The following is a 16,063-nucleotide window of genomic DNA, read 5'->3' as shown; positions in this document are numbered from 1 at the left end:
ATTGTTAATTTCCACTCACGTTGCCTTTTTTTGTTTGCAGTCAGCCTCTCCAACATCGCCCAGTTGGTGCTGAGTCACAACAAGTTGACAGGTAAGTGAGCTTCCAAGATCGTAACTCTCATGAAACCAGTTTCAATCTACAGTCCACCTTAGAAGCTCCCGAACCAATTTTCTGTTCCAGCTTACAAAAGATGGGCCTGGGGCCAATTGTAGAACTTCAAACTCTTTCCCCCCCCAACCCACCCCAGCCCTTCACTCGTCATGACTTCAATGTGTCTATCAAATTTCACAACACGCCCTCTTCCCCGCTAAATCAGGAATTGTGTTATTTTGAGTTTTTTGAACTACCAGATATGACAACAAAATCAGTAAAAACAAAAAATCACAGGAGATTTTTGCAAGGTATGGAATACCAGAAATAGTGATCAGTGACAATGGGCTATAATTTGTAAACAAAGAATATAGGAACTTTACGAAGGATTGAGGGATCCAGCACAGAACAGCATCCCTGGGATATCCACAGAGCAATAGGATGGTAGAGAAAATAGTGAAAAAATAGATAGAGAAGAAACAGAGGTTAAGTGAATCGGTGGTATCACCAGGCTGTATGAAAGGGAAAATAACAGCATATGTAATCCACAACTACTAGATAGTTTTTTTCGTAATAAAACAAGTCTGTTCCTACTTTTGTCCAAGCTGGCTGCGGTTTCTCGTGCCACATGATTGGCTCTAGCCTCTTTATTTTGATACATGGCATAAGGATCACTAGGTAAACATCTCTCTCAACTCTCACATGACACCTATCGCCTTGACCCCATTCTCACATATTCTATCCCGCATCTGCTTCTCTTCCCCTTCCCTCCACCCCAGCTGACATCTTCATCTCCCCATCATTATCCTATCTTAAAAAATAAAAAAAATCTTTACCACTCCAAACTCTCTAGCTCCAATCTACCCTTGTCCAAAGTGCTGGAACTTGCCGATGTATTCCAGCTTTGCTCTTTCCTCTTCCAACACTCTTTGTATGAGTCCTGGCTTCTGCCCCCATCCCAGCACCAAGACAGCCTTGGTCAAAGGCACAATTGATAACCTCTCCACCTGCAACCATGGCTCTTGGTGCCCTCTGGTCCTCCTCGATCTCTGCTGTTTTTAACAGGGATGACCACTTCATCCTCATCTATTATTTCTCCTACCTGGTAAATCAACAAGGCTCTGCACTTTCCTGGTTTTACTCCTACCTGTCCCAGCATTGTCTCTATTCTTACAGCTTTGCCTATGATGTTTGCATGGTCAAGTTTGGCATTCCACAGGGCTCTATCAATAATATTTCTTGCATTTGATATAGCGCCTTATCACGTCGTTGAGACATCTCAAAGCGTTTCACAGGATATACTGTAAAGTGGATTAAATGTGTATTTTGTGGGTGAAACACGGCAACCTGTTGTGTACATCAATATCCCACAAACAGCCAAGGAGTCAGTGACCAATTTTATTTGGGGGTTTGTTGGCCAGGGCACCAGGAGAAACTCCCTTCATTTTTGAATAGTGCCATGGGATCTTTAACATCCACCTAAAGAGGTAGATGGGACCTCAGTTTAATGTCTCATCCAAAGGATGGTTCTTAATCCTCTGCTTTTCCTCATTTCGTGCTCTCCAATGTGATGTTATCTGCAGTCCATTTCAAGATGTACGCCTAATATTGCCTGCATTTACATTGCTATCTCCACCCTTATCTCTAGGAATTCTGTCAGAACATTAAGTCCTCGATGAACCTTGAAGTTCTCTGACTCAACAACATAACTGAAACTTTCCTGCTTGACTCCTTGCTTCCTCAACTCGGGTGCCAATCATATTGACCTCCCCAGTTGCTCTCTCCAAATCGCAAAGCTAGCGATGCACACCTTTGTCTCCTCAAGACTCAACATTTCCAGTGCCTTGCTTGCTGACCTCCACAGCTACATCTCTTGCCAACGACATCACTCTATCTTCTCCTACACCAGGCTTCACAAACTCATCACCCCATATTTGGCTGGCTCCTCTGGTTTCCTATTTCCCTCATTGAATCAACCTTAACATCATTATCCTTTCCTCCAAATGCCTCTGTGGGCTTGCCCTCTGATCTCACTTAACTCAACTCTTCCCCCGCCAACACCACATTCCATCCACTCTGCTATCTGCGGCATGCTTCGTGTCCCATTATGGTTCTGCCCTATAGTTGATGGGTGAACTTTCAATCACTTTGCCCTGTTCTCTGGAACTCTTCCAAAATCACACCTCCTCTTCCCCTCCCTCTCTTCTTTCAAAACCAATCTTAACAACCCATCTTTTTGCCTGTCCCTATGAGTGATAGATCAGATTGGAAGTGTGGAGGAAATTGCTTGGGCAACAACAACAACAAGATTCCATTTATGAAGCGCCTTTCATGTCAGGAGGACGTCCCAAGGCGCTGCACAGTTGGGTCATGACCCGAGCAGGGGGGAAATGGTCAGGGGAGGGGAGGGAAGGGAGGGAGCGAGGAGGGGGAAATGGTCAGGGTGAGGGGAGGGAAGGGAGGGAGCGAGGAGGGGGAAATGGTCAGGGTGAGGGGAGGGAGCGAGGAGGGGGAAATGGTCAGGGTGAAGGGAGGGAGCGAGGAGGGGGGAAATGGTCAGGGTGAGGGGAGGGAAGGGAGGGAGCGAGGAGGGGGAAGAGAGTCGAGAGGGGAGCTGAAGGCTCGGTCAAAGAGAAAGGTTTTGAGACCGGCCTTGAAAGAGGAGAGGGAGGAAGCAAGGCGAAGGCACTGGGGGATAGAGTTCCAGAGCCTGGGGGCTGAGAGGCTGAAGACCCGGCCACCGATGGTAGGGCGATTGGGGCGGGGGACGTGGAGCAGACTGGAGCCGGAGGAACGGAGGGTACGGGCAGGTAGGTAGGGGGATAGTAGGTCAGAGAGGTAGGAGGGAGCGAGGCCGTGGATGGCCTTGTAGGTGAGGATGAGGATCTTGAAATCAATCCTCTGGGGGATGGGGAGCCAGTGGAGGCGAGCGAGGGTGGGAGTGATGTGGTCCCGAAGCCTGGTGCGGGACAGTACACGAGCTGCAGAGTTCTGAATGACCTGCAGCTTGTGGAGGGAGGTGCCGGGAAGGCCGGCGAGGAGAGAGTTCCCATAGTCCAGCCTTGAGGTGTGAGGACATCAATTTTTTTGGTCAGTCAGTTGTCTGGCACTTACGGAAGCCCATCACTACTCTTAACCTAACGTGAGAGTTTCATACATGTATGTGTGGATCCATCCACTCCGTCAAGAGTGAGGTTGATAGATTATTCAGAAGCTTGAGGTAGAGGATATTTCCAAATGTGTTTTTAACATTTCTTAAGTAAGGGATAGGATATTATTAGAAATCCAGCTATTTAAAACTCCATTGTTCTATTCAGAGGGCCAATGGCTGTTTGGCCAAACTTTAGGAAGATTATTTTATTGGCTTACTCCATCAATTACATTGTTCAGCAGGTTGGAGTCATGTCTGCAAATGGTAACTAGAATTCTACAATCTGAGTTCCCACCTACTGAAAAGATCTACGGAGAAGAAAATTATCTGTACATTACTTGGTTGGAAACGAATCAATCCTCTGTGGCAGTCTTTGTCGTCCTGTTCCTGAGTGTGCAATACTCCAAGGTACAGCTGATGACAGAACAGTCAGCCTGGCATTTCAACAGGATTTGGGGGTGGGTGAGACCAGTCACTGGAGGCAGGAATTCTTCCCACATGTCTCCTGTTAACCCTGTAAGACATCGGCCTAACAGGTTGGGTGGCCCTAGCTGGACAAGCAATAGCGCTCTCAAAGGCAAGAAATGCACTTTCAGATGGTTAAATTCTAGCAGTTCTCCAATATACACTCTGGGATTCTCAAGCACAGGTACAGGAAGGGGAGGGTGCTACTGTTAGTGAGCAGAGTAATGGGAACCTAGGAAAGGAAGAGAAGGAGGTCCTTCAGACACTGGTCCTGTCCAACAGATATGAGGTACTCGATTCCTGTGAGCACAAGGAGAATGACTGTGTGGAGGAGAGCCACAATGCAGACCAAGGCACAGTGGAGCAGAAGGCTGTCCGAAGCAGGGAAGAGCAGGTTAGAAATGTAGTTGTGATTGGGGATTCAATTTTTAGGGGAATAGATGGCATCCTCTGTACCCAAGAACAAGAGTCCCGAAAGGTGTGATGCCTACCTTACTTACCTGCCCGTACCCTCCGTTCCTCTGGCTCAAGTCTGCTCCACATCCCCCGCCCCAACCGCCCTACCATCGGTGGCCGGGCCTTCAGCCTCTTAGCCCCTAGGCTCTGGAACTCGATCCCCCAGTGCCTTCACCTTGCTTTCTCCCTTTCCTCCTTCAAGGCCGGTCTCAAGACCTTTTTCTTTGACCGTGCCTTCAGCTCCCCTCTCGACTCTACCCCCTCTCGCTCCCTCCCTTCCCTCCCCTCCCCCTGACCATTTCCCCCCTGCTTGGGTCCTGACCCAATTGTCCAGCGCCTTGGGACATCCTCCCAACGTGAAAGGCGCTCTATAAATGGAATCTTGTTGTTATTGTACCTGGTGCCAAGGTAAGGACACCTCGAAGCAGCTGAAGAGGAATTTGGAAAGGGAGGGGGCAGATCCAGTTGTCGTGGTCCATGTTGGGACAAATGACATAGGAAAAAACGGAGGAGATTCTGCAGAGGAAGTTTCAGGAGTCAGGCGCTAAATGAAAAGACAAGACCTCGAGGGTAATAACCTCTGGATTGTTATCCGAGCCATGTGCAAATTGGAATAGGGAGAAACAGATTAGGAACGTTAATACATGGCTAAATGATTTGTGTTGGAAAGAAGGGTTCCACTTCATGGGACACTGGCACCAATACTAGGACAGGAAGGAGCTGAAATGGGACGGGCTCCACCTGAAATGGAAGGGGACCAATGACCTAGTGGGAAGGGTAACAATAATAATAATTCTTGCATTTGATATAGCACTTTTCACGTAATCTAGACATCTCAAAGCGCCTCACAGAATATGCTGCGAAGTGAATTGACCGTATATTTGTGAGTGACATGCGGCAGCCAATTGCGCACAGCAGTGTCCCACAAACAGTCGTGGATTGAAAATGATCAATTTATTATTGTTTTGTTTTTTGGAGGGATTATTATCAGGCGATTGGAGTAAGGAAACTTGCCCAAGGTTTCACCCTGCCTGGTAAATAGGGCTGTGGAAAGGCTTTAAACTAGTAAAGGGGGGGAGGGATCAGAAGGAAATGACTCAAGCCAGACAAAAGTAAGAAATAAGGAGAATATAAATGGTCAGGGAATTAATACAATTATAGAACAGAAGTGTGAAAAGACTCAAAAATAAAATGATAGGAACAATTAATAAAAGTAAAGTAAACTGTGTACAGTAAAAAAAACAGGAGAACCAGAGGCAATAATTCGTAGTGAGGAATCAGATATAATTGGGATTACTGAAACGTGGCTACAAAAAGAACAGGACTGGCAATTAAACATCGCAGGGTATAACGTATTTAGAAAGGATAGAGATGGAAAACAGGACAGTGGACTAGCTGTACTCATTAGGGATAACATCATGGCAGTCGAAAAAAGGAAAAAATAGCCAACAGTAAGATAGAAGCAGAATCTGTGTGAAGAGAAATAAAAGATAAGAAGGGATCAATCACACAAATAGAGGTATTCTACAGACCACCTAACAGTGGGACAGGAGGTAGAGGAAGAAATATGCAAGCAAATTAGGGAAATGAGGACAAGACATAGAGTAATAATCATGGGGGATTTCAACTACCACCAAATAAATTGGCTAGAAGAGGTAGGTAAAGGGGCTAAGGGAATGGAGTTCCTTCAATGTGTACAGGACTCCTTTCTTACCCAGTATGTAAGCGGCCCAACAAGGGGGAAATCCCTGCTGGATTTAGTAATGGGAAATGAACCAGAGCAGATGAGAGAAATACGAGTAGGGGAACATCTAGGCAATAGCGATCATATCTTAATAAGGTTTAAGATAAAGATTGAGAAGGACATAACAAAGACAACAACATGATTGCATTTATAGAGCGCCTTTCACATCAGGAGGACGTCCCAAGGCGCTGACTAGGGTAATAGATTGGAAAAAAGCTGATTTTGAGGGGATGAGAATGGAACTTGGGAACATAAACTGGAAAACAATATTGGCAAACAAAGAGATCGAGCAGCAGTGGGAAACATTTAAAACAGGCCAGGAGAAATATATTCTGCTAAAAAGCAAGACAAAGCTAAATAATAATGAGACGCCATGGATGAATAAAGACATAAGGGCAAAGTTGAGACTCAGGAAAGAGGTGTTCACTAAGTACGTAAACAACAAGGGGGAGCATAACAAAAAAGAATACGAAGAGGTCAGGAAAATAGTCATAAAAATAATTAGGAAGGCAAAGAGGAATTATTAAATTATCAAGGAATATAAAAGAAATAGTAAAATATTCTATAGACATAACATAAAAATACGAATAGGGCCACTAAGAGGTGGACAAGATAAGCTCACAGGCTGGGACAGTGAAATGGCAGAAATATGAAATAATTACTTTGCCTCAGTATTCACCAGGAAGACGGATCAGATGGACATGACAGTAGAAGAAGAGATCGAAAATAATATAAATACATTTATAGTCGAAAAACTAACGAAATTCAGAAAGGATAAAATCCCCGGTCCAGATGGATTGCATCTGCATATATTAAAAGAATCGAAGGAAGGGATAGCAGAGGCACTATTACATATATATAATAACTCGTTAGAAAAGGGAGTAGTGCCAGAGGACTGGAGGATAGCTAATGTTAGACCTATATTTAAAAACATCTAGAAAAGGAAAACGTAATAAAGAAGTCAGCACGGATTTCAAAACGGAAGGTCATGCTTGACCAACCTCATTGAATTCTTTGAAGGGATAACAGAAAGAGTAGACAAAGGTAATGCGGTAAATGTAATGTATTTAGATTTCCAACAGGCGTTCGATAAGGTACCACGTAATAGACTAATGAAAAGCGTTGTATCAAATGCAAGGATTATTATTATTCCTAGAGGGATAGAAATGAAAAGCAGGGAAGTTATGGTAAATTGCTACAGAACCTTGGTTAGACCACACTTAGAATACTGTGTGCAGTTCTGGTCCCCACATTATAGAAGGGATATAGAGGCACTGGAGAGAGTTCAAAGGAGATTCACAAGGATGATCCCAGATCTGACAGGTTATACCTATCAGGAAAGGCTGAACATACTTGGACTCTTTGCTCTTGAAAAGAGGAGGGTAAGGGGTGACCCGATAAGAGTTCTTCAAAGCGGTGAAAGGCTTTGATAGGGTAGACATAGGGAAGATGTTTCCACTTGTGGAGGAAACCAAAACCAGAGGCCATCAATATAAAATACTCACAAATAGATCAAATAGGGAAGTAAGTTAGAGAGTAGTGGGAATGTGGAACATACTACCACAAGGAGTTGTTGAGGCAAATAGCATAGATGTATTTAAGGGAAAGCTAAATAGTTACATGAGGGGGAAAGGAATAGAAGGTTATGCTTGAAGGCTTAGTTGAGGAAGGGCAGGAGGAGGCTCATGTGGAGGCATAAACCAGTTGGGCCGAATGGTCTGTTTCTGTGCTGCATATTCTAGTATATTCTCATGTAATGTATTTAACAGCCATCTGAACAAACAGATCCGACCTTGGTTTAACGTCTCATTCAAAGACCAGCACCTAGAACAATGCAGCACACCCTCAGCACTGCATTAATGGTTGGGATAATTGTAAGCAAGCACTCATCTGACCAAAACAAGTTTCCCTTACTCACTGATGTCATCAACCTGTGCTCTTTCTGCTCTGATTCCTTGCTCTCTCCCTTCACCTATTATCATCTTCCTTTGTCTTCTAACAAAGTTACAGCAGATTTTAATATATCTTTGCAATCGTATTGTCCTGAAGTTACATAAAGCCTGCTCAGTTTCCCTAAAGTGAGAAGGTGTTAATTGGGAGAATAAGACCAAACTATAATTTCTCTAGGGAGGAGATCAGAAGTATGTGCTAAGTAGATTGCGCTGCAGTAACTCTTTCATGTTTGAACTGATGGATAGGTGATTATAACCTGCTGATTTTGATAAATAAATAAACGCACGTATACAGTTCTGACGAAAGGTCGTGGACCTGAAACGTTGACTCACTTTCCTTTCTCCATAGATGCTGCCTAACCTGCTGAGTTTTCCCAGCTTTCTCTGTTTTTGTTTTGCTAAATAAATAGTTGGTTAGTTGATGAAGCATTCAATTTTCCTTTAATTTTACTGCAAATATATAATTGGCTATTTATATATAGATTACTGAGCTAATTAAATGTTTTGTGCTTTCTTCAGTTAGTGCTATACCTTCTATACAACGCTCTTTCCCTCCACACACACAATTAACTGGCTGACATACACCCGTCTGCTGTTTTGAAATGCCAGAATATCAAACACGTCTGCTCAAATCTAGCACTGTGAATAGCAGTGTTTTTTTTAATGAAAATGTCTGCACATTTTTGAAGTGTGAGGATAACAGCAGTAATTACATAGACCCAGAAGGTTAGATTGACAGTTTGGGTGAGCTTTTTGTATATTTAAAAAAACACTTTTTGTATATTTTAACAAACCAACACAACTGTTTTCTGTTGACATTTAAAAATAAATATAGTTGATAATTATCTTAACAATGGTTTACTTTCCACCCCACCTTTTGCCCTTCATAACGCTGAACCTGTGCCTCCTTGTCCTAATTCCTTGTTATATCTACCAGTATCTGCACCGAGGGGCAGACTCCAGTTCAGAAAAGTTAAGGATGAAAAAAAGTTTAGATGTGACTACACAGAGACTGGCAAATGTATGGAACAGACTGACGAGGTAAACTCACAGTTTGACAAGGGAATTGAATAGATTTGTTAGAAAAGAGAGTGATTGAAGGGCATAGAAAATAATATGCCTCTTCTCTCACCTCAACCTTCATGGTTCTGTACTTGAATGGTTCAGATTCTACCTCTCACACCTACTCCACTTCATCTCCACAAATGGCTTCTCCTCTAGCCCCCACACCGTCTCGTGCAGCGTTCCTCAGGGCTCTGTCCTTGATCCCCTCCTCTTCAATATCTATATGCTCCCTCTTGGTGACATCATCCTCAGACACGGGGTCAACTTCCACATGTATGCGGATGACACCCAACTCTATCTCTTCCTCCACCCTCGACTCCAGGACCACTGCTGTCCTGATAGAATGTCTGTCAGACATCAAGTCCTGGATGAGAGCTACTTTCTACAGTTGAACGTCAACAAGACGGAGGCTCTCCTGATTGGCTCCCGTCAGCACCTCCACACCTCAGGCACTGACAGATCACCATCCGTGGTGCTCACTACACCTCACTGAGCCAGTCCGAAACCTTCGGGTCTTGTTTGACCCTCAACTGTCCTTTCTACCCCACATCTATGCCATGACCCTCTCTGCCTTCCCACACCTCCGCAACATCCCCTGGTTCCGTGTCTGCCTCACCCCTCAGGCCACCGAATCACTCATCCACACATTATGACATCTCGGCTCGACTACGCCAACTCCCTGCTTATCGGCCTTCCCATCTCTTCCCTCCACAAACTGCCGATCATCCAGAACTCTGCAGCTCATATCCGCTCCTACACCAGGTTCTGTGACCCTATGATCCCCATCCTCACCCGACTCCACTGGCTCCCCATCCCGCAGAGGATAGAGTTCAAAATTCTCATCCATCCTCGCCTTCAAAGCCCTCCACGCCCCAGCTCATGTTCAAATCCTGACTGTCCAGCGCCTTGGGACGTCCTCCCGATGTGAAAGGCGTTATACAAATGTAATTATATATTTGTACAAATGTAATTTGTACTGTAATAACACATCATACAGTCATGTGTGTGTGCGTGTGATTGTATATTCGTGTGTATATATAGATATATGTTCCTGTAGCTCAGTGGTTAGAGCACTTGCCTCACAAGCGAAAGACCTGGATTTGATTCCCGGCGGTGTGAAATGTTGGGCAAGTTTCCTTACTCCACACACCTCTGCTTACCTAGCAGTAAGTGGGAACCTGTTTGTTAGTTGAATGGGAATCACTTTTCCAGGAGTCATATAAAAAAAAAGTAATTGGTCACTTCAATCTATGTTTGTGGTACCCTGCTGTGCCAATTGGCTGCCTTATTTGGCTTCATGAAAAAGCGCAATGTTGGACTTGAAGTAATTGTAAAGTCCCAAATTCCTGTCCGTGTCCCAACTATTTCATGCTTTTCAGTACTGTATCGGGAACAAAACTGAAAATAACCATTTTCAGTTGAATTCTGAAAATGTTTCAGTGCATGTTTCTTTTACATCTGCTGCAGTCCTTGACCATCTCAATGGCAGCGTTACTTTAATCCAGAAGAGGTCACTGTTGATGCATATTGTGGGGGATAAAGTGCAATTTCCAAGGCAGAAGTTGAGAGGAAAGTTCTTGATAAGAACACTGAATTCCCACTGTGAATTAGTAAGCCTAATAAATGCATGTTCGAAGCAAGAAGTTGACTTTGTGTTGCTGAATATTAATGAACTACAGAATGACCAAAAAAGTTGTGATACCATTACAATGTCTAATGAGTCTTAAAATAAATTATATTTCTGCTTTTTCTTTAGATAATAGGGTAGTTATCACGACTTTTTGGTTACCCTGTATACACGGAAAGAAACTAATTTGTTCTCCACTAATAAACTTTGCTGTGTAAATCCCTGGGTTCTTACAAGTGCTAAACACACATCATTGGTGGTTTTCTTTCATAAATTTGGTGTAAAATGTATATCAAAACTCACTTTCTGTTTTTTTGGCAATTCTGTTTAATATTCAAGTTGGTACAAATCTCTAGGAAGTGTCTTGTCAAAATGGGTTTCGTATATTTTGGCATCTTTTGTTTCATAATCTTTTGTAGTTGGAAAAGCGTGTATTTTGGGGACTAACAATAATAATCCTTGAATTTCATGTAACACCTATCACGTCTTTGAGACGTCTCAAAGCACTTCACAGAATATACTGTAAAGTGAATTGACTGTATATTTTGTGGGCGCAATGTGGATAGCTGAGGATCATGGTGATGTTTCCTTTCTGAAGCCCCCTGACTGCAGTAACAAAAGAGTCCTGCATTTAGTTGTAAAATGTAGGAAGAGTGGGATTTTGTTTTTAAATCTGTCTCCTGTTATCTCATGTTTCGTGTTTTGTTTTAACTGCGGTCAAATTTCAAGTTTTCCACTACTATAAATAACTTAATAATGATAACGCATTGTGGGTGAGAAATCCTACTTGTGTCTAGATTTACTCTCAGTAACTTTCGGTAATTTAGACCATGGTGAAATTTCTCTATCTACATTGTTTCATTAAATAGTGGAGTCCTGTAGCTTAGTATTTAGAGCCCTCCCCTCGCAAGAGGACCTGGATTCGATTGCTGGACAGAGCGAAATGTTGGGCAAGTTTCCTTACTCCACACACCTCTGTTTTCCTAGCAGTAAGTAGGAACCTGGTTGTTAATCAAATGACGGATCGCTTTTCCGGGGATAATAATCCCTTCAAAAAAAAATAATGAATAAAATAATAATTTGGTCACTCATTCCACGACAGTTTGTGGGACATTGCTATGTGCAATTGACCTCCACATTTTGCCCACAAAATATACAGTATATTCTGGGAAGCTCATTGAGAAGTCTCGAAGACATAATAAGGCGCGATATCAAACACACCGATTATTAAATACACAAACCAATAACATCTATTGTGTTAATTTTAGTTTAATAAAATACTGGGAATTTTTTTGCAGCAAGCAATGCTACTTTCTGGCACAATTGCTTTTGTGATTTTTGGAATCAATAAATATGCACTTGTTTAAAACTGAATAACGTACAACATTTCTAATAAGTATTGTAGGAATTATGCTAAAATGTATTTATAAAGCTTCTTCATTTTGAGTAATTGCACGTCAAGTTGCATTAATGATTACTCAAATTGGGCTATGAATCTCTGGGCTTCTGTGTCAGCTGGTCAGCTGAGTTTTTAAATAATTGTATTTTTTGATTACTTCTGTACTTCTTAATTATTTGTCATCTGGAAATAGTGGTATTTATTCACTGAGCTAGTATTTGGAAATGATTTATTGAACCATTTTCAGTTTTTATTGAAATCTCCAGCCATCAATGCACAGATTGCTTACTCTGTTTTTTTCCTCTGCCGTTGACAATTACACCACAAATGGAATAGAACTTGTCAGTGATCTATGTCAGGGGAGTTTGAAAGAGATTCTGTGTTAGTTGGGACCCAGGGTGTTACTGTAGTTGGAAACAGAAGGAGGCCATTCAGTCCATAAAACCCAATTTATAAATCATAGATCTGTTTGTTTATTAAATCATGGTAGATCTTTTGATCCCAACTCTGCCTTTTCGTCCTTCATTCTAATCCAATTTACACTCCAATACACTTACTCCTTAATATTTGTCTTTCTCTTTAAGCATCCAGTTGATCTTTTGCCTTTTATATAATAATCCTTGCATTTGATATAGGGCTTTTCACATCTTCTGGACGTCTCAAAGCGCTTATACTATAAAGTGAATTGATTGTATATTTGTGGGCGAAATGCAGCAGCCAATTGCACACAGCAGTGTCCCACAAACAGTCATGGATTGAGTGATCAAATCATTGTTTTTTTTCTTGAGGGGTTATTATCCTCGGAAAAGCGATCCACCAATCGACTAACAACCAGGTTCCTACTTACTGCTAGGTAAACAGATGCGTGTGGAGTGGGGAGAGTTGCACAACATTTCGCCAGGAATAGAACCCAGGTTTCTCGCTTGCGAGGCGAGTGCTCTAACCACTGAGTTCCAGGACTCCACATGGGCTTTTATGGCCTTCTAAGGCGGTATGTTCCCAATTGGTTCCCAATTGCAACCCAATTCATGAAGAAATGTTTCCTGCTCTCCCTCTCTCTGCTAACCAGTTTAGCTATAATTTTAATATTTGTGTTCCTTGTTTTGGAGTTGACTTGTTTCATGACATGTCCAAACCATGTGGGACAAGCAATAAATAAGGGAAACTCATCAGTTGAGATCAGAATTTGCGCTTAATTCTCCTAGCAGTTTAGTCAGGTTACACCTGTAGTAATACTGTATATATTTATTATCACTTAAATGGGCCATTCAGGCCTTAAAAATAATATGGAAGCGAGTAATGAGGCTGATCCTCTAAGGATGTGGCACAAGTTGATATGCTAGGGTTTTCAGCTTCAAATGGAAGTTTCTTCTAGGGATTTTTGTTACATATATAGAAATTATAAAACACTGAGTGTGACTTAGAAAGTGAACCCTGAACATTCAGATTTGTCAGTTTTGCATGACGAGGACACCAGTGTAGGATTGTGAAGGATAGTTTTACAATGCCTTTGCTATTATCAAGCTGGAATAGGCAACCAGGAAGGGTGGTTGAGGCCAGGGCACTGGATTAAGAAATATATTGATGTTGTAGTGGGAAGACCAAAATGAAAATAGGCTTGAAGGTTAAATTGTCTAAATTGTGGTACTTCCAATTATCTGTCCAACTCTAATGAATGTGTAATGAATATAAACAATATGGATTCCTGAGTGGTATACAAATCTGCTTTGATCGGATCTGGGACAAAACTATAATTTTCCCTAGAATGGCTAGATCCACTTCTTTTTTAACTGAACAAATAATAACAATAATAATCCTTGCATTTAATATAGCGCTTTTCACATCCAGTGCTTTTGGACATTCTCCCGTCATGAAAGGCGCTATACAAATGTAATTTTGTTGTTGTTGTTGTGTTCTGGACGTCTCAAAACGCCTTACAAAATATACTGTAAACTGAATCGACTGTATATTTTGTAGGCGAAACGTGGCAACCAATTGCGCACAGCAGTGTCCCACAAACAGCGGTGGAACCTAAATGTGACTTAATTAAATAGTCTTTGCATTTGACATAGTGCCTTATCACACCTATGTTTTTAAAGAACTTCTCAGAGTGTACTGTAACATTTGTGACTATTTGAAGGTGAACATGACAGGACAGCCAGTTTTCCTATAATAGCCTTGATTTTTATCCAAGGATTGTTGGCCAGGACACTGGAAGAAACTTTACAATGCCTTTGCTATTATCAAGCTGGAATAGGTTGAATGCCATTGGATCTTTAACATTCACTTGAATGTCTCATCCGAAGAACAGCATCTCTGAATATTCAGTGCTCTCCCAGCCCTAGATGGGAAGGTCAGCTGGGAGTGAGCTCAAAGTCCTAATGGTTTTGGTTGAGCTCTTAGTTGATTTTGGAGGTACCTTTCCAGAAGAATTTTGGGAGACATGTAGGTTTGTCTGTTAATAGTCATGACACTTTACAGTAAAATCCTGTGAAGCGTTTGAAATCTTTTGACAGTGTGGTAAGGCACCAACAACAACAACAATAATAATTTGCATTTATATTGTGCCCTTCACATGGGATCGGGTCTTGGAGCATTCCATATTAAATACAAGAATTATTATTTCACAGTATACATAACTGCTTCCTGCAAGGTGTTTTACTTCCCATTTTTGTGAAATTGTTTCTGGCGGTCAACAGCATTACATATCATCGGAATCATGGAAAAGAAAGCATTGGATGCAATAGAAATTACTTTTGTAAAGCACCTTTCACGTCGGGAGGACGTCCCAAGGCTCTGGGCAGTCAAGGATTTGGACCCGAGCGGAGGCTTGGGATCAGGGAGGGTAGAGGGTAGGAGGGTGGTCGAAGACACTGCCAAAGAGGATGGTCTTGAGACATACCTTGAAGGAGCCAAGGGAGGAAGCGAGGCAGAGGGACGGTGGGATGGAGTTCTAAAGGGTTGGGGCAGAGAGGCTGAAGGCCCAACTGCCGATGGTGGGACGGGCCAGGCGGAGGACCTGGAGCAGACCGCAACCTGCTGAGCGGAAGGAGCGGACAGGTTGCTATTGGGTTAGCAGATCCCAGAGGTAGGAAAGAGGATATTATTCAAGATTAAATTCTGATAAGGAAATTAATGTCCTTTACAAATATCTGCTTGGAATAAAAGTGTTCAGTTCCTGTACTTGAAATACATTAAACTCAAAGTAATCTGTATTTCATTATTTTAAATCTTCCTGAGGTTGTTGTGCTCCTGATATAGCAGCTATTTCACTAATTCTAGCAAAAACTGCACTGCAGACGCTACTGAGACGCTACTCTGAGTGAGAGGGAAGCAGTTGTTGTTTGCACTGATGTGCACTAACAATAATTATCTTGATGTAATCTAAAATTGTTAATTTCATTTAAAAAAAATATTTTCTGCTCCCCTCTTTCTGAGGACATTTGGCTCCTGAAGATTTCTCCCCCTACTATTGAGGTACAGTTCTATAGGTACCAGTCACGTTTGGGTAGTTTGCCCAAAGAGCAATTGTTCATGTGTAAGCCTAGTGTCAGCAAACATTTCACTGTGTGTGTACGCATGGGGTGCTCTCCTAATCAGACATCATTCCGATGCACCTTCCAGTCAAGATTGCTGGACCATCATTAGGAGTAGTGGCTAAGTTTCTTCTTGCTTTCTTATTTTAAGAAAGCAATAAAGTCAATGTAATTAGCATTTCTCACATTTGTATAAATGTTCTATAAGCAAATCCGCTCTTAAGACTTGTGTGATTTGCAGGTCAAAAGTCTGTTACATTTATGCTGTTAAATTGATTTTTATCTTGACCCTAACATGTTGATATTTATCAATAACAGTATCTAGCCATGGGATTCAATCTTAAGAACGCTGGTGAGCGGATTATCCACCTTCCTTAAACAGCAAATAATCTGTTCACTATCAGATGTACTAAAATAACCACCTCAAAGTCTCCTAGCCTGCGGTTTGTTCTATTGCTGTCTAGAAGGTTTTGTTCCTAAAGAATAATGTCAGAAAGTTCCAATTGATGTGATGCCTTTCTAAAGGGCTACTATATTTATGCTGCATGCTGTATAGTACGAGCATTTTACTTGCCAG

General features: G+C 42.1%; 1 protein-coding gene across 5 annotated transcripts in view; it reads left to right on the top strand.

Moving 5' to 3' along the window:
- rsu1 (Ras suppressor protein 1) overlaps positions 1-16,063 on the top strand; it is a 79,926-nt gene that overhangs the window by 9,499 nt on the left and 54,364 nt on the right. For all 5 annotated transcript variants that reach the window (XM_007898171.2, XM_007898173.2, XM_007898172.2 and 2 more), the window contains 1 exon segment: positions 41-91. In XM_007898171.2, coding sequence (XP_007896362.1) covers positions 41-91 — 51 coding nt within the window.

The sequence above is a fragment of the Callorhinchus milii genome, unplaced genomic scaffold, assembly GCF_018977255.1.
Source record: "Callorhinchus milii isolate IMCB2004 unplaced genomic scaffold, IMCB_Cmil_1.0 Scaffold2, whole genome shotgun sequence".
NCBI classification, from domain to species: domain Eukaryota; kingdom Metazoa; phylum Chordata; class Chondrichthyes; order Chimaeriformes; family Callorhinchidae; genus Callorhinchus; species Callorhinchus milii.
Note: the sequence above shows the minus strand (reverse complement) of the source record. Positions and strands in the feature narration are given on the sequence as shown.